Source organism: Nipponia nippon, unplaced genomic scaffold, assembly GCF_047370975.1.
Source record: "Nipponia nippon isolate SJK-2023a ecotype South Korea unplaced genomic scaffold, ASM4737097v1 scaffold_11, whole genome shotgun sequence".
NCBI lineage: Eukaryota > Metazoa > Chordata > Aves > Pelecaniformes > Threskiornithidae > Nipponia > Nipponia nippon.
The window spans coordinates 16359796-16386642 of record NW_028262302.1 but is presented as its reverse complement, the minus strand read 5'-3'; the positions used below and the strand labels follow the sequence as shown (position 1 = coordinate 16386642).

The 26847-nt window shown below is 38.9% G+C and overlaps 1 protein-coding gene across 3 annotated transcripts in view; it reads right to left on the bottom strand.

The window, feature by feature from the left end:
• The window catches only part of VRK1 (VRK serine/threonine kinase 1), a 36335-nt gene extending 26904 nt beyond the window's left edge, over positions 1 to 9431 (bottom strand). The window contains exons 1-3 of one of the 3 annotated variants that reach the window (XM_087746987.1): positions 9329 to 9431; positions 2851 to 3012; positions 1239 to 1294 (exon numbers count right to left, since the gene is read on the bottom strand). In XM_087746987.1, coding sequence (XP_087603113.1) covers positions 1239 to 1294; positions 2851 to 3007 — 213 coding nt within the window. In that variant the 5' untranslated portion in view covers positions 3008 to 3012; positions 9329 to 9431. Of the gene's footprint in view, positions 1 to 1238; positions 1295 to 2850; positions 3013 to 9089; positions 9307 to 9328 lie in introns of those variants that run through there. The other 2 variants (XM_087746989.1, XM_087746986.1) reach the window with 2 other exon arrangements.
• Between the last annotated feature and the right edge of the window lie 17416 nt (positions 9432 to 26847).

Sequence of the window (26847 nt, the reverse complement as noted above, 5' to 3'; positions counted from 1 at the left end):
GATGTGGGAAGTGTGGTAGTTTGACATTTGCATTGTAAGCAGTACTTTTTTCAGCAAGTGACAATGTTTTGGAAAAAGGGTCATCACCAACAGTATCTTGGGGTGTCTGAACAGCATCATAACCAGTACTCTAGAATTTCCCTGTAGTCAGCAGATATAAATATCAAGATTAAAGGCACATACTAAGTAAAATGTATTTTATTCTAAATTAACCTGATCTTTTAGTTTCAGTAACAAATGTCAAAAGTATTAACATATTTACATAAGTGGCCAGCTATTGCAGTACAGCATTTCAGTATTGCCATACAGTTTAATAAATAAAAGATTAAAACATTGCAGTTCTGAACTGTGCTGAAGAACTAATTTTTTACATTGTGAAGTTCTTGGGCAGTTTTCTGGTATTTGCTTTTGTCACAGGACCAGAAGTACAACCAAGACAATGAACAGTCTGGATCCACTATGCCTATTCCCATATTCCCAGTTTTTTTACCAAGACTTTACCAGGGAATCATATATAGTAGTAGGATCTATAAAAAAATAATGTAGCAAATTTAAGAAAAATGGACTCTATACCTTAGGAAGAGAATATTATAGTCAAATCAAGTTAAATAAATCTTATTTATTTTAAGATTAAAAACATAAGAAAATTTCAACTAATAAAAAGGATTTGCTGATTTGCTACAACGAGCTAAAAATGAAATATCAACAATGCTTTTTCTTCTCTCTAATCATTAGGTTAAAAAAATTATGTGTCAATGTCATTTTAATTCAATAGAAATTAGAATACATATGTGTTTTATGATAAAACATTTAAAGTACTTTATATCTGTGGGGACCTCGGGAATCAAAGTTTTGCTGTTTCTACTCCCAAGCCATCTGTCAGCTTACCAACATCCAGTGGTGAGCAACAGTTCACAGAGACTCACTGTTGAATCACAGAAATTCTCCAAAAGCTAGCCAGATTTCATTCATTTTTTGATATTTGGGCTGTTTACAGGAAGCAGAAAGTGAAACAGAATCTGATCTATTTCATGAACCTTTTTCAGCTCCACTGATGATCCACCCTCATACATAGGAGTCCCAATTCTCAGCAGCATTCCTCTAGATCACACTTACTTTTATTTTAAACAGCACTATGCAATTGTATTATTTTCAGTCAGAAGATGTTTTAAATTACACGTGCTATTCTAGAACAAACATTTTCAAGTTGTGAAGTAAAGATTCAAATGCTCTCTTACCACTTTTGCAACATAAGGTGCATCACTGCCAACTGACTTTGAAGAATTAACATCAGCTGTTAAAAAGGAAGCATTTATTAGTAGTAGGAAACTGTCACAAAACATACACTTATTTGCTATGCAGTATAGACAAACAAATGACAGAGCAATTAAGTACTGATGTGAATATGTATCAGTACCTTAGACTTAGGTAAGGGAACTACTCTATATGGCAAGACTACTTTATATGGATATGGTCTTGCTTTCTCCCTTCTGTTTGAGGAGAACAGACAGTTTACTAAACAAAGGAGTTCTTTCTTATTATTCAGTAACTTTTTCCTAGTCCATAGCATTTCTTTCCTTTTCTAGGACTATGATGAACATACACAGTTGTGGACATAAATATGAAAAACACATTCTCTCTACTATTTTGCCACGTCACATATCCAAAACTGACTTTCTGTTGCTACTAAGCTGTTGATATTTGTGACAAAGGAGATAAAGCTATGAAGGTCGTCAAGTTAGGCAAGAATGATGTACAGGAACAGTCAGGGGCACAGCTTTGTGCAAATGATGGGGAAGCAAACAGAGGGCTTGAACAAAGCAGTAATTCTTAACACAAAGAACTACACAATCTGAGTGAGCTGGAACCCCAGTCTCAGTAAATTTAGTAGCTCATTAAGCAAGGCTGAGTAAGTAGCAGAAAGCTTCTCTGGCAAGAAGCCACCCACTGGTCCTGTTTTTCTTCTTAGTCCACTTATGCTGCAGTCTGTTCATTTTGAAAGAAGGATGGATTATTAATTTTTTTTTCAACTCAGAATGAATTCAGTGCAACTTTTTCACCAAGACAAGGAAGACCATAAATGCACATTAAAAGAAAACCTTATTATCATGATCACATTAACTTTCATTCCTTCAAAACTGTTTGGAAAATTACTAGGGGCAATCAAGTTTTTTTAATTTCCTGAAGTATCCTCAAGACCTCTCTTATCTGTTCATCTGTTCAAATAATAGAGATACTAAGTATGGAATACTACCTACTAAAAGAAATTTTCCTTGAATTCAATAAACAGCATTGCAAAACAAGATCTGCGCTGATGCTTTAAACTGTAAAGTCCAAGATTTCAATTTGTTTTGAGCATTGGTTACATAAAAAAGTATGAGACTTATGTCAGAAGTTCACAAGGCAATGAAAAAGTCAAAAGCAGCACCAAAGTCAAAACCAGCCAAAATACTGGCTGATCAGTAGCCTCTGTAGAATATGCTTAGACAGTTTCAGTTCGGAATTTGTGATATAAGCACACTTATGCAAAAATCCCTTCTTTCAGCCAGACCAAAAATCAAATTTAAATAAATACTAAACTATCCTTTCACTGCTAAAAAGTAATAAAGATTTTGGTTTTAAAAAAATGAATGAACTACCACCAGAATCTCATACAACCACAGTGCTTTCAATGACCATTTGTCCACTCCTGTTATTTTTTTCCAACACCATGAAGCAAGCTAAGGTTCTAGTAAAAAAATCACTTGAAGACACTGCACTTCTAACTTAAGGTCAATTTTTGATTGCTTTAAATAAGGATAAACATCTCACCCTCCACTTTAAAGCATTGTCAAAGGTAACTACACTTACCAAGGTATAGGCGTCCAAAGCCTCCTTGCCCTATAGGAACACCTAATTTCCATTCTTTTCTTGATGTATCCGCCAAAACCTCCCCCAGAGCAAACACTTCAGCAAGTTTCCTTTTGGCAGGGACTCTTTTTCCAGCAGTCGTCTTCTTATATGGCATTTTCCCTGGAGGAAGAGGAAGCGGGGGGGGGGGGAGGAAGCATAGGTTACATTCTGACCAGACTTATTCTATGTAGAAATCTGTTAGAAGCATGAAAAAGTATGGATTGTTTAAGTTTTAATTTGTTACTACAAAGATACTTCAAAAGAAATACAGCAAGTAGTTTCATTGGCATGAATTCTAAAGTGAAAAACAACTAATTTTTCCAGGAATCACAAAAAAATTTGACAGCAAAAATCTTCAGAAAAGAAACCTATTAGAAGACCTTGTATAATACATGCTAGAAAAAGCTCAGAATCTATCATACTCAATCAATCACAACCAACCACAGGTCTAAACTCAGGAAAAAGTAAACTAATGAAATAAAGCTCATCAGTTTTCCTGGAGTGAAATCTGCTTATTGAAGAAGTGTCATATAGTCCAAGTCCTCAGTAATAATATGAGGAAATTATTTCAGTAATAATATTTGGGAAATTAAAAAAAGTCCTAGCGGAACATTAGAACAAAAAGAGGAAAACCGGTATTAAGTAACTGCATTTGCCTTAGGGTTATTGTATTTAGTAGCTAGACTAATGGGAAAAGGATATTTTGCTATTCGGAAACTTCCTGAATTGTGTATTAAGATACCTTAATATTGCGATAGTATTGTGACTGAACTGTGTATTGCAATTGCTGTATTTTGCCAAGTGTAACTTACATTTGTATTGTTTTCAGTATATTTTGTATCACTCTCCTAACTCGGATATCCCGTATAGCATCAACTATCTTCAAATAAGTAAATTTTATATTAAATATTATGCCCCCCATATGTGGAAGATCTAAAAGAACCTGGTCAGAGAGTATTGGACTCTGGCACCAAGCAGTCTGCAGACACCACAGTCATTCAATACAGGAATAAATGCAGAAGAGAACGTGTATGATTCCATGCCAAAGAAAAGTTCTTCTTTTTCAGGGTCCTTATTAATCTGAGAATTATCTTTGTGTCATAGAACCACATCTGAACACCTACTGTGATTAAACAAATAACGTCAACAAAACAGTATTATGAAATACCCACATCACAGGAAGACACTGGTATTTATCAATACCTACATTGCACAAGCTTCCTCATTACCACAAAACAGGATGTTTTAATTCTGCATTACTTTCCCATATTTCCACTTACTTCTATACAGAAACATTCGTCCCTATAATCAAGATACAGTTTTGACATTTTACACTCAAATTTTAAGACTAACTTTACCCACAGCTTTACCCATAGCCTGTCTTCAAGAAACTCCTCTCTTTACACTTCTTCACATTTTTTTTTTTTCAGTCTTCAAGGTGATACATACTGTACTATCTTAGAGGAAGGTTTTTCATCCAGATTTTCCACAGGAAAAAAATTAGCTCAGCTAAGACCATACCAATGAGAACATAACAGTGTAAAAGCGCCAGAAGGAACAGAGTGTGGTAGGAATGGCTATGTGTTGAGATCACAGCAGACCTTTAAGCAGCTTCTCAGGACACCCAGATCAGGAAAAGGATTAAAACAAAGGACAGACTGAAACCATTAGAAGTGGTAATGGGAAAATAAACCAGAAGCCTGGAGCCTCAGGACTGACTCATATAAAGAGAAAAAGAAAGCACAAAAATCAGCAGCGTTGCCTAATGACTCAGATGTGGGACAAGATTTTGCAGATGTTTGTAAGTTTGCAGATGACACCAAGTTGGGCGGGAGTGTTGATCTGCTGGAGGGTAGGAAGGCCCTACAGAGGGACCCAGACAGGCTGAATCGATGGGCTGAGGCCAACTGTACAAGGTTCAACAAGGCTCAGTGCTGGGTCCTGCACTTGGGTCACAACAACCCCACGCAACGCTACAGGCTTGGGGAGGAGTGGCTGGAGAGCTGGCTGGAGGGAAAGGACCTGGGGGTGTTGGCTGACAGCAAGCTGAATATGAGCTGGCAGTGTGCCCAGGTGGCCAAGAAGGCCAATAGCATCCTGGCTTGTATCAGAAATAGAGTGGCCAGCAGGACTAGGGAAGTGATCGTCCCCCTGTACTCAGCACTGGTGAGGCTGCACCTCGAATACTGTGTTCAGGGCCCCTCACTACAAGAAGGACATCGAGGTACAGGAGCGTGTCCAAAGGAGGGCAACGAAGTTGGTGAAGGGTCTAGAGCACAAGTCTGATGAGGAGCGGCTGAGGGAACTGGGGTTGTTTAGCCTGGAGAAGAGGAGGCTGAGGGGAGACCTTATTGCTCTCCACAACTACCTGAAAGGAGGCTGTAGCGAGGTGGGGGTTGGTCTCTTCTCCCTAGTAACGAGTGATAGGATGAGAGGAAATGGCCTCAAGCTGTGCCAGGAGGGGTTTAGGTTAGACATCAGGAAAAACTTCTTCACTGAAAGGGTGGTCAAGCATTGGAACAGGCTACCCAGGGAGGTGGTTGAGTCTCCATCCCTGGAGGTATTTAAAGGACGGATAGATGTGGTGCTCGAGGACATGGTATAGTGATGGACTTGGCAGCATTAGGTTAACGGTTGGACTCGATGATCTCAAGGGTCTTTTCCAACCTTGACGATTCTATGATTCTACGATCACACCCACTGTCATCTAAAGGGTACAAAAACATATACAAAATAAGCATACTGTCCTCAAGCTAAGAACAATATAAGAGACATGAAGAAGGCTTGAAGGATTGCATCCCTTAACCTCTGAGTTACTACAAATAATTCCAGTGATGCCTGGACAGATGCACTTAGGTGCCTGAATGCTGGACAGACTCCTGCCCAGTAGAAGAAAAATTTGCAGCTTCTTTTTCAAGAAAGCTAGCAAGCCAGTGAAATAAAACTATTGATAACACTTCACATCTTTGACATTCACAGTGACTCTCTTGATAGCAGCCTCGCTTAAAAGGGAATTAAATTTACCTAAAATAGCTTCTCAAGAGTATTAAAGAAGGAGCTGGTGTTTCTCTCTTTTTTTTTTTTTCCCCTTCCCTTTTTTCTGTAACGTGGTCAATAATTGTATCCCTGAAGGTATTTAGGTAAAAAAAAATAAATTATGACAATTTCCCTTTATCCATAAAAGCAAAAATTCAAAATGGACATAAGTTTGAACATCCCCAGCTGGGAACCCTGCCCTTAACAAATACACTAGATACACATACATGGTTTCTTGGCTGTCTATATTCATATCCATCTGTTAAGATGGCACTGTGCCTACTTACAAGTTGGTCAAACTATCAGTAGGCCATAGGTGCCAAACACTGATCGCTTTCAATGGGCAGCATGCACAATACTAAGCACTTACTCTTTTGCAAAAAAGCTGTTATCCATGGAAATATTTAAGCAATGGCTGCACATGCTTTCACATTTATTTATATAAATCCATTCAAGGATCTTCTGTTGACTGAAACTAAAAACACCTGGAGACTGCAAAAATTTTCTACATGAAAATACAGAACTGAGAAAAAAAAGACAAAAATAATGAAAAAAGATAATGGCATTTTAGTGAAAATTCTATCATTCTATGTGCTTTTTAACTCACAATACAGCAAACACGAGAGGTTTGTCAGGAAACTTATGAACAAGCAAACATGATGTAGAGCTGCCTGCTGTACACTGCACAACTGGAATAAAGTCATCTACTTCTCCCTAAAATCACCTTTAAAAATCCACATGCACACACACAAAAAAACCACCTTTAACTTTCCTGCATCCTTACCTCTTTCTATCAGTAAATGGAAATATTTTCTATCCCACAGGTACTGTGAAGCTTAATTCATTAGTGCCTGCAACTATGCTGAAGTCCTTGGAGAGAGTGCCATAAATGTAAAGTACTATACTATCATTCGAGTTGCAAACAGACCTGACCCTACTTAGCCAAGGTATCTGACAAGAACAATTTTCAAGGTGCATTATTGTGAATAGCAGCATTTTATGTGGCTACAATATGCTCAAAACAAAGATTTTGCTATTAACAAGTATGAATAACAGAAGTCTATTTGTCTAAACTCTCTCCAAAAGCCTCTTAGTACTACAAAGGCTATTTCTCCTGCTTCGCCCTAATAAAACATCTTGGAAGAAACTGAATACACTGTACTTGAGATATGCAGACAATTTTGCATCAATAGTGCTATTAGTGCTGTTATGTTTACAAATGTTGTCTGCAATGGTTGCTACTCTAAGGATACTTGAACTCTTAGAATAAATACAAATAGCCTCTTCTCAATTTTTGTTGGCATCCATTCTGAATAAAACTCCGAAATTAATATAAATCAAATTTATTTTGAAGGAAGTATTTCTGCTGTGTGGCAAGTCAGACTGGTTTCTTTCTGATCCTCTTCTTTTATTCTCTGAAAATTGTCATTTTTATGGTTGTTTATCTCAGTAAGACCTATTTTCATTCTCAACACAGAAAAGGCACGCAGGCAACCTGTGCTCCTCTTCATGAATAGGTAATCCCAGCAAGACCTGAAATCTATGTGTCATTAATACTGTTCATCAGTCACAGCAAGACATCTAAGTCTGCCTGCACAAATGGAAATAAAGACAAGCAAAAAAACAAAAAAAAAGGTTTTGCTCAAAGAGTGGGAGGGAAAGAACATGACACTTTAAGACTTTTGAATACTGCAGAACTGTTTCATAGGAGGGACCACCAAAAAAAAAAGGCACCTGAAGTATCAGTGACTTGTAACACCAAGTGAGGTAGATCATGAACAAAGACTTTCTTGCATAAGTTGGACATTCTGTGACTGACCTATCATTGTGCTACATTTTTGAGTACTGCTATAATCTCATTTCCTGGCAATTTAGACATCTGACAAATAACGGTACTTATGGAGGAAGAGGCGCTAGGGTTCTTTTCCCAAGAAATAACAAAACGTCTTTTTAGACAAAATGAATAACTGTCCATTGGTGGACCACAATTAATGAGAAGCATTTCATCACAATAGCACCACACTGGGCAAACTGAATACTTTTTTGTCTTTTTTTTTTTTTTTTTTTTTAAACACACTGAGATGACTTTTTAAAATTTCAGAATGCAGCTTGTTCAGAGATGGGAAACAGTCATTTACAAGAGGAATTACTGTGTTGCTAACTAATTTTAAATTGCCTTTTCAAGAATATGTTTTCTTCTTTTGAACAGTGTTTAAGGTTTTCCTGAAAATCCTGAGCATCACTAAGATAGCTATTGCAATGAAGAACACAGTAAGCTTTATAAGGTGCCAAATCATCTGTTACTCCAAATCACCTCACCACCAAACGAACAGCAAGTACCTATCCATGTGAGCTAGACATTTGACTTAAAGGCTTCTTGATAGTTCAGCATACTGTACAGAAACCAACAACTCCGAAATTCATTAGGAATCCTACCTCATTCGGGGATTATCCCTAAGCATTAAGTGGACAGCTTTTTCCTACAGAGGAAGGCACAAGTCTTTTGACACACTAATAGTTACAGGAGGCTTCACAACAGCTTTTATATTTTTCCTAATGATAAAAAGGGCTCATGGATTCCCTATGAATTAATAAAATTAATAAAAGCCTTAAGCACAAATTGAAAACCAAAGAAAACAACAGGGTTCACCCTGCCTCCAATTGCATGTCTTAAACAGAAGGCAAATGGCAAGAAATAGGAAGCAAAAAAAAAAACCACAACCGCTGACAGAAACAAGTTTAGCTCAGTTCTTACGAAACAGGCCTCTCCTGATCCTAAAATTGCAGATTTTTATTTGTGATTTATAGGTTTGTAAGTAAAAAAAAAAAAAAAAGAAAAAAGAAAAAAAAAAAGAAAAATATGTTTACTCTAAAGCAAAACTCAGGAATGCCTCCCAACCAAGGTGATACTCTGCTTGTTAGCCACACCATGACGCTCCTGATGGTGACAAACCTCTAAGTGGCACTGAGTATAGCTTTTACTCTGCCTCCCCCACCTCGCCTCAGTGCTAAAAAAAACCCCAAAAAACCAAACCAAATTCGAAGGAAAGCAACTTCGGCTGCTGCCACCAAAGGCAGCTTTAGAGCCAACAGCCCATGAAGGCGGGGGAAGTGGGGTGCAGCAGACCCACAGGGGTGAAACTGAGGGACCTCTTACCCACCTGCCCCCATTCTCTCGGTGTCTTCCCTACCCCCGGTGGCAGACGAGAGGGAGAAACAGGGGCCGAGCGAGCCCCGGCGGTACCACCAGCCTCCGTAGGAGGGAAGCGGGAAAACCCGGCCGCAACCTGCCAGAGGGGCCGGGGATGTACCGCAGGCCGAAGGGGAGACGAAAAAGCTCCCCAAAACTCGCCTCCTAAAAAAAACCTACACCCCAAAAGCAGACGCCGGCTTCAAATACCTCCTGCGCGCCCAGGCCCGGCCGCCGCTCCTTCCGCCCCGTCCGAAATTCCCGCACTGCGAGGAGCCCTGAGGCGGCCTGCCCACCCCGGCGCTCACCTCCCACCATCGCCCGCGCTCATTGGGCCGCCGCGCCACGGCCGCCCGCCCGCGCCCCGCCTCTGGCGCGGTGCCTGCTGGGAAGTGTAGTCCCTGACCGCCGCGGGCGGCCGCCCGCGGCGGTCAGGGACTACACTTCCCAGCAGGCACCGCGCCCGCGATGGGCCAAGAGCTGGGGTGTTTTACAGGGTAGCTGCACGAAATCTCGGTGTTTTAAGCCAAAATAAGTTTGTAAAGAGCTTTGTCAGGCTGATGCCGTGTGGCGATAACCCCTGTCTGGGAAACAGGGCAAGACACAGGCCGACGGGTGTCTGGGGGTCAAGGTAGTGCAGCAGTTCTCCATCTTGTGTGACTGATGCCCAGGCCAAAACCGACGCCTCCAGCCGCCCCAGCACCAGAGCCTGTATTTGCACGTTACCTCATTACACACCATTACGTACTTCATGATTTTACCTACTTTCCTACTTACCTGTCAGACCCTTTCTGATTTTTCCTACTACGGTCTCGCACAGTTGTGCTATGGATCTTCTCCCTACTCTGAAGAAGCTTTTTATCTACGCTTTGACAAAGCCTGCGTTTATTTAGTCCTGACTAATTTTTTTTAATAGGTTCTGTGATACTTAAATTGTTTTGAGTGCACAAGAACGTTTTGCAAAATTAATAATAATGGCAAAGTTTTACGAAAAAGAACCCATGCCTTTGAAGGGTTAGCATGGGTTCTGACTCTTTCCTCTTCTGCTTCTCTTTCCTCCCCATACCAATCTCCTTTTCTTCAGGTCCAAGTCAAATCATACAGCGTTAGTTCACCTAGCAGGTCTGATCCATTTGTCATCCACGATCACTACATCTCCTTCTTTTGTTGTCAGGTACAAATGCATGCACACCCATACTTGCTGCTGCCGAGCTGTGAAGTGGGAGACAGGCATGGAAGATTAAAGACATGTCAAAACAGAGGATTTAGGGGATGAGGCAGGAAAATAAAAGGACAATGTTTTTGTGTTGTTAATTTTCTGGGGGCTTTAAACCTTTAAAAAACGCATTATGATTTCATGGCCACCATCTTCACGTGCTGCAATTTTAGAAGTACTAAATAGCTTAAAACAAACTAAGAACTATCATTCCATAGTATGTTCGTCATGATAGTAATTACATAGAATATTTCTTTGGAAACCTGGGCTGCATTAGGAATAATAGAAATGTATACTAGGAATCCTGCAGATGTTCAAGAATCTGAGCTGTTCTGAATGTTATAAGGTATTACTGCTCATAGGAAAGACCAAATGATTGCTTGAAAAAAGTGGAGGACACTACCTCACATGGTAGCATTTCACTTTGTCTTTAATATTATTCTCTTCAATATACTATTCTCTTTAATATTGGATTACTGAGATCGTGAAAACATTTTAAGATGCTGATACAGAAAATAAAATGAAAAATTTAATAGATATTCCATTCATTCCTTTAGTGAAAAGCTAATCTTTAGGTTATCAGTCTGAAAACAGTCTTAACAATGAGGCCATAGAGATCTGAAGTAAATTCTGCTACCCCATCTAAAAGTTTGGCCAAAACCTATTCTCTTTCTTGCATGAAAAGAGAAACCCGGAACTCATTTTGCCTCTGATTTTTCTCCATTGAGCCAGAATAATCAGTTCAGTTTTAAGCAAAAGGCACAGTTTCAATATACCAATCCTACTTCTTATTAACAAAAACGTAAGATTCTGCTAATAAACTATCAGGGCAGAGACTTTCATATATTATGTTACCATACACTAAAGGGCTGGATTTTTGTTTAGCCAATCTGGATGCATTTCCTTTAATACTGCTACAGCTGGAGATTCTTCAAGTATTAACCAAATCCGAAGCAGCCACAACTTTTCTCAGGTGCTCCCTATATACTGTCAATTGTTTGACTAGATCTCAGAAAAGCAGGTATTGACCAAACAATGAAAAGCATAGGATGGGTTTCTCATTATCGTCCTTCATCGTAATGTGTAGTAAGAGCATTCCTTGAATGTGCTGGCTACAACTTTCAAATATGCTTTAAGAATGATTTTAGATTTGATAATTGTGTTTGATTCTTCTCCAGAGAGAAGACTTCATATCTTTTCCTTAAAAGATCTCTAATCTTAAATTAAATGGGCAATCCAATCTATGTGTGCACTACAGATACAGTTGTTAAGAAGAGTTTAAATGCTACTTTTAAATAGTAGTAAATATGCATTATATACTGTAGTGTAGTATATAAACAGATACATTTAATTTAACAGTGGGATAAAAAGTATCATATTTTGAATATGGCTTGACAAGAACATCTGAAGAGAGAGTGATCAAACTGCAGTGTAAATTCTTCTAAACCAGTACCTCATAAAATAACCTAGACTGATTAACCTTGAAAGTTTTCAGAAGACTTGTGAATCTCCAGACTAAATGGAGAATAGCCATTTCACAAATGGCTGTTCTTTCAGGAGAGCTACATGTACTCATCAATTCCAGAAGACATGCAAGTTACGTCCTCATTACTAGAAGAATATTAAGAATGTTCCTCAAAAGACTGAAAATAGCACAAAGAACATTTGAATCCTCCTACCTCACAGAAAAAAAAAAAAAGAAAGAAAAAAAAAAAGTGAAATGTTCCGAATGATTTAGCCTCACAATTTCATTCTACAGTAAGAAAACTGAGGCATAGGTTGATTAAAATATTTGCTCAAGGTCTTCACAGATTATTAGGCAAGGTCGGAAACGTAGCCCAAATCTGAAGTGGTTCAGTGCTTTCTCACAAGGCCAGGTAGAATGCAACACAGGAATGCATGAATGTGAGGGTTCCAGTAAAAATACCAAGTAAGAGAATGCCAAATGTCTGCAGGTAGTGAGATAGTGTGTTATACTTCAGTTAGGCTCATTTCTGCTTTAGCATAGAGTTTTTCAGGCTGTGATTCATGGACTAAAGTTCTCCAAGATATCAGAAGGGAATATTGGAGCAAAACATGAGCACATGCATTTCCACATACAGATGCAAATAAGAAAGTACCAATCTAGAAATGTAAAAGTAATACATTTCCCTTAAGTTTTGTTCTTGAAAACTATTGCCATAAAACCTCACAAGATTGTTGTTTGTTTCTTTACAGAAAGATTAAATGACCTTTGGATTTAAAAAGTTATTAAAGGCCGCAGTGGTATTTTTACATGATGTTCTTCACATTTCCACTCTTCCAGAAATTACAGAATTAAATGGCTCAGAACTCCAACATGTATTCCCTTTCTGCAGCCCTTTTATTTTTCTACTTTGCAAAATGAGAGAAGTCCTTATACTTTTCACAAACACCTTACCATACTACACACAATTCTTTAAAAAAGCAAAAATTTTAAAAAAAGTTAAAAAAAAAATCAACAGCCAGTTCCAAAATGAATGGGGGGACTGTGCCACCACAGATGCTTGATAAAAGAGTATGTATGCACTGCACTCAGCTGTCCTAACAGTAGGAGTAGAAATTAGAGATTACTGTTCCTAGAAATCACCACAGTATTTGCTTCAAATTACAGTCGTCTTGAAGCGCTAGACCAAAAAGTTTTGCTGAAAACCTGGTGGTCAGAGGCCATAAACAGTTTGAGAAGGAACAGTGATCACTTTCGAAGAAGCAGTTCTTGACTCAGTAGCCTTGTGTTACCATCCGCCCACAGTGTACCTACTGTGGTGTACAAAGAATTATGCTTCCCATCACATCTATATGTCATCCTGCAGTGTGAGTATACTGACACTGGGGAAAAATGTGGTTACTGCAAACATTCTTTCTTTTTTTCCTCTCATTCACATTTCACACTGTTTTCCTCAGTGGAGAGATGTGTATAAATTAAATGAAGGGTGTGGGTTTTTTCCTCTTATCTACTTCTATTAAACTTTAAAAGGGTAATCACTATTCTCTAAGAATAGCAGTATGGCGCTCTGGAATTGTCTTTCTTCATCCATTAATATACATTCTAAGAGTATTTAAGATGATCTGTCTGGTAACCTCAGAGCTTGTGTGTATTTTAGGAGATCAGTACAACATTCTATTGTGTCTGAGTGCTATTAAAAGGTAGCTAGGAACAAAATTGGTTTTGCCACGTGTTTAAGATCTTTCCAGGTGTCTTTACAAGTTAGACTAATTTTTGTATTTGATAAGATAGGAATTTGAATTTTTGTTTATTAATTCCTTCAGAATGCAAAATGAAAAAGAAACCAGAGAGAATGAACTATTATTTTGAATATTCAGTCCATTTGATGAGACAACTTTTTTGCTCAATAAAGTTATTATGTGTCTGTCTAGAAAATTACACGAGATAAGGCTGTCGCTTAAGTTCTCCTAACCAAAGGAAGGTGCAGTATCGTTTCATAATATGGTCAAGTTCTTAAAGAACTTAATAAAAAATTACTTCAGCAAATAAATATTTACCCCTTTTTACAAATGAAGAATCAGACGGAGAGATGCTGAGTGAATGTTTAGCTTGACGTCATGAAGGAAATTTGTAATAAATGTCAAAGTAAGACCTGGATTTCTTGACTCCTTTTTCTATATTATGAATTACAAAACCATTATTAATTGTACTGTTCGAAACATTAAATTCAAAATTAAGATGCTGAGGCAGGAAAGGTCTTTGTAAATCTTGCAGCTCTCTGACAATATCCTGTGTCATTCCCCAAGTTAAGCAGTTAAATAGTTAGATGAAGAAACAGAATATGGGGAAGAAGAGGTCCAAATTCTACAGAGTAGTGAATAATTTCATGGAAAGGGGATGGAGTATTAGAAGAATTAATGAAATTGCTGTGGAAGAAAAGCTGCCGAGTCAGATCCATGGGAAGTTTCACTTTTTCTGGAAGTTTTGTGATGCTAACAGACAGGATTTGAAGCTGTTAAAGGGAATCGTTTTAAATAACTTGAAGCTTCTAAGACTAGAGTTTGTTTGAAGTGCATTACATTAATCCAAATTAAAGGACTTTCATGAGTTTCTGAAGGGTTTGTATGTTTTCTTTGGTCAAGGTCCAAACTCATATGCATGGGCAGTTTTTTCTACTTAAAAATAAATGACTGGACTGCCTTGGATGTCTTCAGCCATCTTACTTAGAAGCTATATTTATAGGTATGCATACATTTTATCTGGGGAGCACTGTATATCGTAAGCTGTAGATACCTTCACATGCACAAAAACACCAGTACATGGAGTCTAGCTATAATGATACAAAGAACTTCTGTTTATCATCAAACATTTCATATATCCCATTACATGTGAAAGAATTATTATCTGTCCTGTTGCAGTGCAATGCTTTTTCCTATAATGGAATTTTTCTCTGCAAATTTATTTTGGTATTAAAAGGTTCCACTTTATAATGCCTATGGTTCAATCAGTGATCTAAAAGGCACTTAAATGCTTTGAACAAGATACATAAAATGCTTTTATTGCAAAAGCTTTGCTGTATCTACCAATTTTACCATTGATCTCTTTCCATGTAAGGCAGTTCTGGAAGCTGCCCATGCTGTATAAAATCACATGGTGGCTTTTGATCTCCAGCTGGTGATTAAAGCGCATTATGGAGGTTTGAAATTTTCTTGTGGTCATTAGCATACCTCCAAACACTTCTCTGCTAAACAGTAGTGATGTTCTCACTACACGCTATTTAAATAAGAAACCAGGAATCTATAAACTTATTTACTATCCTTTGTAGCTCAGAGGATACAGATCTCTTGAGTGAGGTGACCTTACCCTTACCAAGAGACTTACTGATCAAACAGTGATTTCTTAAGGTGATTAGGCTCTATCAAAATGGAAGGAAGAATGAGGTTATATATTTTTAAATCCCCTTTTGATACAAACAGGCAGAGCTCCTTGCTTTGCAAGACCTTGTATAGTTACTCCCTATCTACAATTCCATATTTCCCACTGCTAAAGCACATCACCATCGCTTCCAAGGTCATCAGGCTGTTGTAGGTTTTCCACAGTGGATTTTTAAACAATGCAGCATTAACTCTGTTGCTTGTAAATAGCAAAAAAACCAATTTTCCTCCCACTTTTTGAAACTGTATTTAAGTGGTGGGAAAAAATAAAGAATCACTGTGTATTTGTTACTTTCTCTAGCAATCTCTTTGAGGTTTCCTTTTGCACAAAACAAATGAGGATGTCAGCTTTATATATTTATATTTCACTTTATCAACATTTGTTGAAAGAGATTACAGTCAGTAAATACCAAATAAATTCCAAAGCTTTCTGTTAGTTGTTTTACCCTGTCCCCTCACTCCCAAAAATAGAACAAATATAGGTAGCTGGTTTCTGACAAGTCAGCGGTTACAGGCTTTTAAAAGGGAATAAAATCTGGGTCAGGGGAAGAGTATTGGCCTGGAATGGATGTTCCAGTTCTAAGGGAGACATTTGAGAGGACACTAAAACTTGTGGAAGAGATGGGCAGGCAGAATATCAAGGTGAGCAGACATCGGCAGACCAGTGAAGGAACACAGTTTTGAGTCTCTTGTGTGGCAAAGCACCTTGAATGATTTGAATCTAGGAAATAACAGATTCCCATCTCTGCTTTTATCCAGCAGTTTGACAAACGCTTGGAGGAACAGAACTACAGAGAGAGGGCACTAAAAATTTATCATATAGGTAACAGCATTTTTCTTTTCTTTCCAAGCAATACCCTAAAATACCTAAGATCTTTTATGAGACTGGACACAGCAGTTTTTATTCAAGGAGCTTTTTGTTCAAAAAAAAAAAAAACAAACTTAATGAAAAGCAGCACACATCGCATTGTTTTTCATATCAAAAGTTAATCCCTGTTCATATAAATAGGTATTTGGTGGATTAATTGTCTCATACAAGCTTTCTTTGAGGAAGTAGAAGGGGCAGAAGTCATTGACTGTTTCCTCGGGAGAAGATATCATACAGTGAAAAGTAAAAATAAACCATTGCATTTCATTATAATCCACACTTTTCTGTCTTCTGGCAAGCTTTATTATCCAGAACTAGCTGTCTGGAGAAGAAAAAATACATATTGCTGCTCTTCTGTACTTGAGCATAGCATGGAATCATTCCCGTCATGCTGCTCTACTGCATAGTTTTGGTGTTCATGACCATGCTAATCTACATAAAATTGACATGACAAGTAACAAAATGTATGACTTGCATAAGAACTGGTTTTCTCCAAGTCCCAAATGGCACTAAGAAACTCTAAAAAAAGTGCTACCACTAGGTGTCTCATTAGTTTCAATATACTCCAACCTAAGAGGAAGAAAATGCTCAACAAAATTTAACAAAAATACAGTTAATTACCACTGACGTTCCCTCCTTCGTTACACCAGCACACCCTGAATTTAATCACATGCATTATTGTAATCAAGCTGTCAATCAGATTTTGAAATATTTCACTTTTTGACATAATTACAGCAGAATCCCTACAGCCCGTCTAGAACATGGATATGGCAAGATTGATATTGTGTTACAAAATGTGATCTGACAAAAAAAATTGATGCTTCTGTGCAAAAATTAAAGAAACACTGAACTGCTAATGCATTTACCCTGCAAATATATTGCATCAGGTAGCATGTCAAGAGTTAATATAACTGCCTGCCCATTCACTGAATAATGTACTCATTCTTCTTGTGCTTTAAATGCTTAAATGTTATCCATATAATTTGTATTTTTGTTTAAAAATATATAGCTTTAATTTGCTTAATTGGAACCAACTGTATGGAGGACTTTTTTGCTTCTAGGCTTACAGCAAAAGATTTAGAGAAACAATCAGCAGACAAATGGAATGCCAAGGAGAGAGTTGGGCTCATGTTGAAACTGCTCTGAGATAACCCCATCTATGGAAACCCACAAAACTAGTGGGCCGTTTGATTAGCGTTTGCAAACAGCTCGTGATGAGACATGCATAGTACCTATTGGTATCTTTTTCAAAAATTTCATGTTCCTGCTTTTTGGTGTATGGTGGAGAGCGTTTTTTTATGTTAACACTTCAAAACATTTGAGATGCATGTAGAGGTGGAAGGCTCTCTAGATGGAGACCCATCTGTCAGCAATTCAGGCCCCTCACTACAAGAAGGACATCGAGGTGCTGGAGCGTGTCCAAAGGAGGGCAACGAAGCTGGTGAAGGGTCTAGAGCACAAGTCTGATGAGGAGCGGCTGAGGGAACTGGGGTTGTTTAGCCTGGAGAAGAGGAGGCTGAGGGGAGACCTTATTGCTCTCCACAACTACCTGAAAGGAGGCTGTAGCGAGGTGGGGGTCGGTCTCTTCTCCCTAGTAACGAGTGATAGGACGAGAGGAAACAGCCTCAAGCTGCACCAGGGGAGGTTTAGGTTAGACATCAGGAAAAACTTCTTCACCGAAAGGGTGGTCACCCAGGGAAGTGGTTGAGTCTCCATCCCTGGAGGTATTTAAAGGACGGATAGATGTGGTGCTCGAGGACATGGTATATGATGGACTTGGCAGTGCTAGTTTAATGGTTGGACTCGATGATCTTAAGGGTCTTTTCCAACCTTAACAATTCTATGATTCTATGATTCTATGATTCAATTACAGGGGTTCCCCCGAACGCATGTAATACAAACTTCAGCCTGGCTCAGGTGAGTGTCAGTCAGATACAACCTCTCTCATTTTTGAGACCCTAGTTTGTCTTTTAACCAAGAAGGTAATTTTTACCATCTGATGACTATTTCATGGCCTCTGTGAATGAGTTTGCAGACCCCAGCCTGATTTTATGTAGACAGATGTCCCCCTTCACAAAAACAACTGTCACAATTGGCAATAGTTGTCACACGTGCTGGCAGCAGCACGAGCTCAGGATGAATGAACAGGAGGCAGGAGAGTGTCCTCGCTACAAGGAGGCAGGTGAAGACGGGGGATGTTTGCAATACCACCAACGGTGCTGCATTTTCAGTGTGCAATATCATTAGTTCAGATGTCTTTTATATGACCAGTGCTCTTTGCTTTAAAAGCCACTTGTTTGGATATTTCTAGGCAGGTATTCCACTAGAATAACTTGATCTAAATGCGTTTGGATAACTTAAGACAATCTCTTGTCCGATAGCAAATTAATAATTAATTTCTTCCTTTTCAATGGTGGGTGAGGAAAACTGCAAACACATTATTCACTGGAGAGATATGCAAGGCTTTTAAGAAGTTACAGAAACACACATGTAGCTTCACACACAATCCCAGCCTTTTCCACCCTCGACCTGAGGAGACGCACTGTAACTGTGCTCCTTCTCTCCATCTTCATTCTGTCCTCAGGGTCTCATTTGCTTATTTTCCATATCGCTGGTACTGGCCCTGTTATTCAGAGAACTACTGTTTTACTTGAGTATTATCTCAGCTCCTGAGACCTCTGTTTATAAGATCTGTTTTTTTTAGTTGAGTTGCCGTATTTTCATGCAGACATCTGTTGAAAGCGTTGAATTAATTAATGTAGTAGTAGCAACTAAGAAAACATGATTAATCAGCTTTGTCCTCTGCCACAGTGAACTTACCAGGGCACTGAGAGACGATGTATAGAATCTGATGGGCTCTCTGTTTTATGATTTGTCCTTGGGGAATAGGTTAAATTTCTTCCTTTTCCTTTCATGACACCACCTCCTACTTTCCCTTCACAGACTTGAACCCGCCTCCATCCACACATACGAAAGACGACCTTGCGTGTCTGATGGTGGAGGCGAGGAGTTCTGCATTCCCTGCAGACTGGCTGCTTTTTGACAGGAGATGCCAAGCTTTGTCCCTCCCCAGTTGCCTATAGCTCATATTCAATTGAAACATGCTAGGAGGAAAGTGTTTACCATCTATTGTTGAAACAGCTAATTTTTTTAGTGAAGACATGGCTTTGAAGATATTTAAATGGTATTAAAACTACCTCAATGATATAAATAAAGAAGCGAGTTCAGCAGTTTTTATGACACCATATACTGACAATATTCTAAACTGTCCACTAAACATTTTTCATTCTCCATGGAATATCAACATACTGACTGCAATATTTCTATCATCTGTGTTCTTTTACTTGCTAATAATCAAATTGCAGCCATCACCCTTTTCATTTAGAACTACTTGCCCCAAAAAGTAAGCACAGCCATTTGAAACAATTTTGTAGCTATCTCAGATGGAATGTAAGTTTTAAATTGTTGAATTGTAAGACTGCCACCTCGTAAACATATTATAATGTATATTGGTCTATTTTGGTGAACAGCTGAATAATAATGTACTTTAAAAACAGTTTGAAATGCATCTTCTAAGATATAAAGCAGGGAGGATGACTAATATGAGAATATGGCATTTCACAGCAAACCTAATGAAAGCTTGTGAAAACTACAGTATCTCATCACCACACTGGCTGCATTGGCTGCAATACAGTCAATACTATATTGACTGCTAGAAAGGCTATAAGTACAAAGCATTCCATCTCTCCTGATGAAAGTAACTGAGCTGGGCCAAAATTGATGGGCAAAAGAGTAAATCTTCCAGTTTCATGAATTTTGTATAACTCATTCTTGAATATTTCTTAGAATTGTGTCCTGTCTCCTTGACCAATGCAAACTTTGCTTTTCCTTCATTTTCAAAGAGTCTTTTGAGAATGATCATTAAAGTAATAGCATATTTTTAATACATAATTTATCTGCAGAGCCCCAAAATAGAGCCTGCTTTGCCTGCATTTCTAGTTCAGAAAACTCGAGAGGGTACAACTACTTTTAAAAGGATTAGATTGCCTGATCAGGTGTTTTACACTTTTTATTAAGTTATTTCTTTAAAGTAGAAAATGTTTCCTAAGTGTTTGCTGTTTACTTGGATTTACATTGTTTGTGCATGAGACAGTCTTCTGAGCAGAGGGACGGGTCTGCCTGGCTCAGACATGAAATCATCGGTCCCGTTTGCTCGACCCTGCAGGCAGAGAACGCTGAACTAGCTCAAAGTGCACATGCCATCTCTCTCTCCTGCTCATGTAGACTGTTATTCAAGCAGGGATGAAAAACTCCTTCCTTGTAGTCAGCGATCACTCCGTGCCTATTCAACATAGATGCTACATTGCTTCTAGTCCTTAATCAAGGCACCATGGCATGGTACTCGGCACAGAGGACCAGCACATACACCCCAAGCCCCAAAAACCAAGCACGCCTGTTCCAGAAAACAAAAAAAACCCCCTAATATGAAAATGTATCCTATACAACCAGCTAAAGATACACTTTCCTCCAGTACTGATATCTTTGTGCTGTAGTGTGGGTTAAGCTCAAAATGCAGTTGTTTAGTGACCACTTTATGTGTCATGTGAAAAAGGGAAAGTCTATGTTTGGGAATGCTCAGAACAAGGTGCAAGAAAATTTTCTCTTATAAAAAGAACTGAAAGAGGAATTCAGATGCATGGAAGTTTGTCATTTCTGTATGCAATTGGTCAAATAAGATAGATAATCTTTTCCTGCAAATGTTGTTTGTCACATCTCTAGACTGCGAGAGCTTCTGTTGGAAATATTAGATCTATTATATCATTCTAGAATCATAAAAGTGCGTGGAAGTAAGAACTATGTACATATAGGTGTGTACCTTCCCAGGAATGTCCTGAACAACATTTGTACCTGGACTTTCAAACAAGCCAGAAGTTGTGAACAATGAATTCCCCTACAGGTAGGCTATACTTGGGTAGAAATATTTGAATTTTTATTAGATATCAAGATCCTAATTTATTAGATATAATAATCTTTGGTTACCAAAACCTCAAAAGATGGAAAGCATAAAAGACAGCAAGGATATATGGAGAATTTTCTTAGTAAAATGACATATTTAACTCATAGCCTCAAGGTTGTTAGTTTATTTTTCCCCAGTGGAAAGCCAAGCATAAGATAAGGGATGCAGGTTATTATAAAGCATCTGAAAAGTTCCTTGCAAAACACCATTTTTAGATGAAGTTTTTTTCAAATTAACATAGCGTAACCTGTCTTCCCTAATGTGGTCATTTTTAGCAAGGCAATGTGAGCCTGGAATGAATATAAATCATTAAAGGTGTGATCTAATAGTGTTTTATTCAACTTTGATTCATTGTGAATTTCTATCTCACATCAATAATAAGCTGCAAAAACCTTCGTTATACTAATAAATACAATAGTCAGAACATTAAAATAGTCTTACTTCCTACTGTATACCAACAGAGGAAATAACACAAAAAAAATCAAAACCACCATGAAAAATATACAGACAGAAGCACTCACAAAACCCATAGAAGACGTTCCAAGAAAGAACCAGAAGGGACATTTGCCTAGGAATAAAGGAAGCCTGGGGATTTAACAGATGAGTGACAGAGATGACAGCAGGTAGGAGTGGGCAGCTGAGGGGTTTGGTCTGGTGGCAGGGAGAAAAGAATTGCACCTGGTGTTTCTGGGCACAAAAGTTGTTGGGAAGCAGGTAAAGCAGACAGAGGGCAGAGAGTCCAGACAGAACAAAGCAAGGATAACCAAGCTGGAGTTACCGGAGAGAAGACTTGGCCAACTAGAAAGCCTTTTCAAATCAGCACTGATTAGAAAAGAAAAGGACAAGCAGGGGCAGGAGGAGGAAAAGGAAGATATATCTGTCCCAAAGGTCTTCCACTGCTCTACTAAGGAAGCATTTTCCAGCTGAGGAAGGAGGGAAACTGAAGCAGACAAGGCAGCAGGTAGAAGATACTTGCCAAATTCAAGTGCCCAGCCGAGTTTGTTTAGCATGGCCACACATGCTACACTTGGCAGCTGCCAAGTTGACCATTTGCAATGGTTCAGAATTTTACTTGTTCCCTTTTCACTGCATGAACCTGGGACACTTGCACCCAATATGTAGTTTAAAAGGTTATATGATGAAGTTGTGTATCTGGAAAGAAGTGAATTGTACAAGTAAATTTAGGTATGTACTGAAGAGCAGCTTTTTGCCTACTACTGTGCAGCTCTGCCAATGCACTTCAGGCTTGACTTGCAATACCCTGTATAAAATTTCAGTGCCACCTCTCTTCAGAGCAGTGACTCAGTCATGCTGAACTATGCCACTTCTGTGGCAGAATACAGTCTATTGTGGGTGTTTTATAACCTTTATGACTCAGAATCCAACACGGTAATCAACACAAAACAGAGCACCTTCAAAAGCCTATTTATAATGCAGATGATTTGATATATCAGCATTCAATGAGCAGGTAGAAATTTCAGGCTGGTACACATAACTACATCTTAAATAAAGGGCTGCATTATTAACAAGCTGCATCATGTTTTTCAAGGTCCACCGGGGAGGACAAGAGGGGGTGAAGCTTGATTGCTTTTTACTGTCATCATTACTATCCAGAACACATAGGACTGGACAGCTCAGGGACCTGAAGCGTGGACAGCTTTCCTTTCTAATCATAGGTTGAATTTGAGCTATTGACCTATATCACTACTGGTAAGAAAACAATGATTGCCAACTTACGTAAGCGACTGCAAATGGTTTGGTTGTCTCAATACAATTTCTACTGAAAAAAGGGTAGAGATGACAGCTCTATCAGTTTTTGCATCATCATTGCAGACTGAATAGCAGCAAAGGTTAGAGCTTATCTAAGCAGGGAACTATTCTGAAGCATCTACCTACTTTCAGGTTTAATTTCACGCAGAGACACATGCTCCAGCGTACACCTACCTCGGTCCTGGTCTGTTTAATAGTAAGGGTAAGAGGAGCCACAGCAACATGTAACTCTTTCTTAACAAGTCAATGAGCAGGCAAATTTTGAGTTGGCCATGACCAAGTTAGTGTTTCCCTATTGGGCTTAATTTCCCAGTATCAAGAAGCAAACTCTGCTGCCCAAAGCCATTTCTGCTCTCCACAGAGAAGAATTTATTTCTGTCTCTTACAGGAGTCTTTGAAAGTGGTGTTACAGAATTGTAGCCAGCGAAAACTTCACAGTTCTCGGTAGCATGACCATCATGGCCACTCTGATCTTTATACCTATAACAGAATATGTTCAGATCCTCCTCAAGGAACAGTTTCCTCACAAACTGAAATTAACTTATACTGCTAGCAGAGATTTATGATACATTGAGCCATCCAGTGGCACAGCCTGAAACAAACCACTACACGTACTTGTGAATGCATTTCTCCAGTCCCTTTCCTTATATGAGATATATATTAGTGACTATAAAAAAAAAAAAAGCGATAGAGCATCTGTTTAGTGATTATTGCAAACAGAACTGAAGGTAATGAACATTTCTAATCATTTAAGGTCAGACAGAAGTGGTCTCTTGACATTGATTTTATAGAGAAGAGGGGTGCGGAAAAAAGAAACAAAACAATGGAAAATTCCAAAAAGTCAGAGTTTCAAATTCAGTGTTTAGGCTGCACATCTGCCCTTAACTCACCTCTTTGCACATACATGCTTTTCTACAGGCAGTGGTTAACATCAGATCTCAGTCTTTGACCCCCTGCAAATTCTTGTCATAATAGTTTGAGTTAACGTAATTTATCCCAGATCACCTCACTTTTGTCAATGCTAGAGTCTTGTGACTGCAAAACAATACTTTAGGATTTGAAATAGGAAGAGATAAGTATCTGTACACAGAAGCAGAGATCCAACTGTTGAGGGCTTAAATGAGCCAATATTTAAGTATAGTGTGAGTGGGTTTTTTTTGTTTTAAAAGATTGTGAGCAAATTAAATGCTGAATAATGGTGCTATAGCAGTAGTGGGTAAAGTTTGACCTAGCATGGGCAAAGAAGAAAGATCATTAACAAATAAAACAGGGAGCACCTCAGGGGACACGCCTACAGACAATCTGTCACCCACTGGTTTTCACATTTCATTTCAAAATTTAGTTAGATATAGATTTCTGAATGCCTAAATAAAATCAGCCCCTTTGCATAGCATCAACATGCATCAGCTTTCACTGATAAATTTGAGACTGTAGCAACATTCCTTTTCCTAAATTTTGAGGGGAAAGAATAACAACAGAAGAATAGCCAGAAATTACATTCTTGGTTCCAGCAACCTAACAAACCATCTAACAAAAGTAAACAATGTTAATACCAATATTTAACTCATCACTGGTGCACTGGAAGCAATAGCAAGGCTTTATAAAAAGTATGTATGAAGTAATAATATTTTGCACTAACCTAGCAAAGGACAGGGCTGAAAGTCTCTGGTATCCCTGGTTAATAAGGAAATGCTTCATTGATCACAAAAGCAATGAAAGTCGTCTATTATTCTAGTAAAATCTCTCTAAAAGAAGATAAAGCTGTGGTTACAGAATAGCTTGTCCACCCTTAACGGCAAGTGTTGCTTGTCTACCCATTCATATAAGGGAGTATCAGAGCTTTGGCTTAACCCAAAACACATGTAGGCTTATTTGTTCTGAAGAGACATTATTCAAAGGAGGTAGAACCATGTCTTCCCAAGACTTCTTTTTTTCAAAAATTTAAACGTAAACTTAATTTTAGAATAGTGAAAAGGAGCCATTCTTTGGTAAAACACGGTGATCAGTAATTTTAGGGAAAACTTTTACCTTAAAAAGCTAATTTTACATAACATTAGGGTCAACTTCATCTGACCAAATTTTGTAGCTTGTCTAGGAAACCACTATAAGCACTATATACAACACTATAAACCCCAAACATATAAGTCGGTAAGAACCATTGTAGACTTTATGAGACACCCTGCTGATGCAGTGTTGTCAGACAGATCATTGCAGAATCTGGGTATAAATAGCGAATTTAGGGTGTCATAAAGAATGAAAAGTGCATAAGAAAAGCTGATAGTTCTGTTCTGGAGACAAACTAAGCTCTAATCAATGTTTCCCTTTCTAAAGTAATTGCAGCAAGTCAATTCAATGACCAGATGATGGAGCAGGTGTACTCCGTGTCACAATGTACAGTCCTGATGTCTGTTTTTTTCTTACCAAGGCAACCAGGGTTTGGAGGAGATCAGTGGCATAGAGCACGTCAGGGTTTCAAGTTTTTATCTACCAAAAAATAAACATAGCTACAGCTTTTTGAAGTAATTGTTAGCTACATGGAAACATGAACCGTTGTGCAAATGCGTGAGCTACCTTCATTACTGGTATCAGTGCATTTTTCACCAGGGGTTTATAGGACCAACAGTTTCTATACTTTGCAAATAATTCAACACAGTTGTAGTAAGCTTAGCTGTGTTCTGCTGCAGGTGGGCAGGATGAGACTGTAAACCATCTGTCATTCATCTGTCTTAGACACATATCCCCCTATTTCAATAATACTCAGAAATCATATCATTAGATGACTGATAAAATCATCTCCATTTTATACATGGGGAATGAAATGAGGCTCGGGGTCCTCCTTCAGCTTGGGGCTCAAGTCTGTAGTGTCCGTTCCTTTTGTGATAGTGCCCCCCTCACTGGACCGTTTCCCTTCATCCTCTACAGTATCTGTCCCTACCTGAGGCTCCCTACCTACCCCTCTGTGTGGGGTGTACACAGAGTGAGATGGTTTACAAAGAGAGAGAGTGGGGTGATTTGCTGTCTTCATGGTAATTCAGTTTATTCAGGCTATTCAGTCTATAAGGTATTCAGAAATACCTTAATGTAAATGGACCAAGCCAGTCTCTGAGTTTCATAACTGCACTTCACATTTTAGTGTAATCCAACCATTACCCATAGTATTGCAGTGAACTACACTGAAATAGCATGCAGTGTGCTGGGGTGATGTTAACTGTATCAATCTAAAGTGAAACATTGTGGGGTTTCATGTTGCCTCCAGCACAGGAAAGGACAATTTTGCAAAGGGTTATTGAGTATTTGCTCATGTCAAAGAGCAGACACTAGTGCCGGCAGTGGGAGGGGTGGCTGCGTGGAGGAGATTCATGGGTGGGCAACTGCTCCCTGGGGCTGCAGCATTGGAGATCGGGGCTGAAGCCCCCTTATTCTGCAAGGGCTGCTGGAGCTGCGTTGGGGCTGCTGGTGCAAATAAGCCTGAAGGCTATGACTGTGCAGAGGAGGTGTCCTGCTGTGCTTCTGCAGGAGAGGGCATCTACGGGCTGAGATAAGAAAGTTGCTTCCAAATGAAGTTTTCGGCTGTATTGTGAACCAGAGGAAAGTTTCTAACAAGAGTTTCCAGTGGGTAGAAGGGGCTGCCCGTTTCCAAATGGATAGTAGGCAGCGATAGCACACTCATGCTCTGTAACACCAATTGCTGTTGAAGTGTTGAATTGATTTCTGAATGGTAAGGCACCCCGTGGGTGCAAAACCTACTGCTAGCAGTACCAGCGACCCGTTTCAAGGCCTCTGGTTTACTTAAACCTGTGCACCCTGCTAACACACAGTAAAACATGTCTCCTGGCCCCAGACTATTACTACCTTTCCTTGGTGTTTTCCTTCGTCATTGCCCAGACCTCTCACTATGTATGCAGAAGTCGAGGCAAGTTTACACAGTGCAAAACACCTCTATTTTGGCACAAGAACAA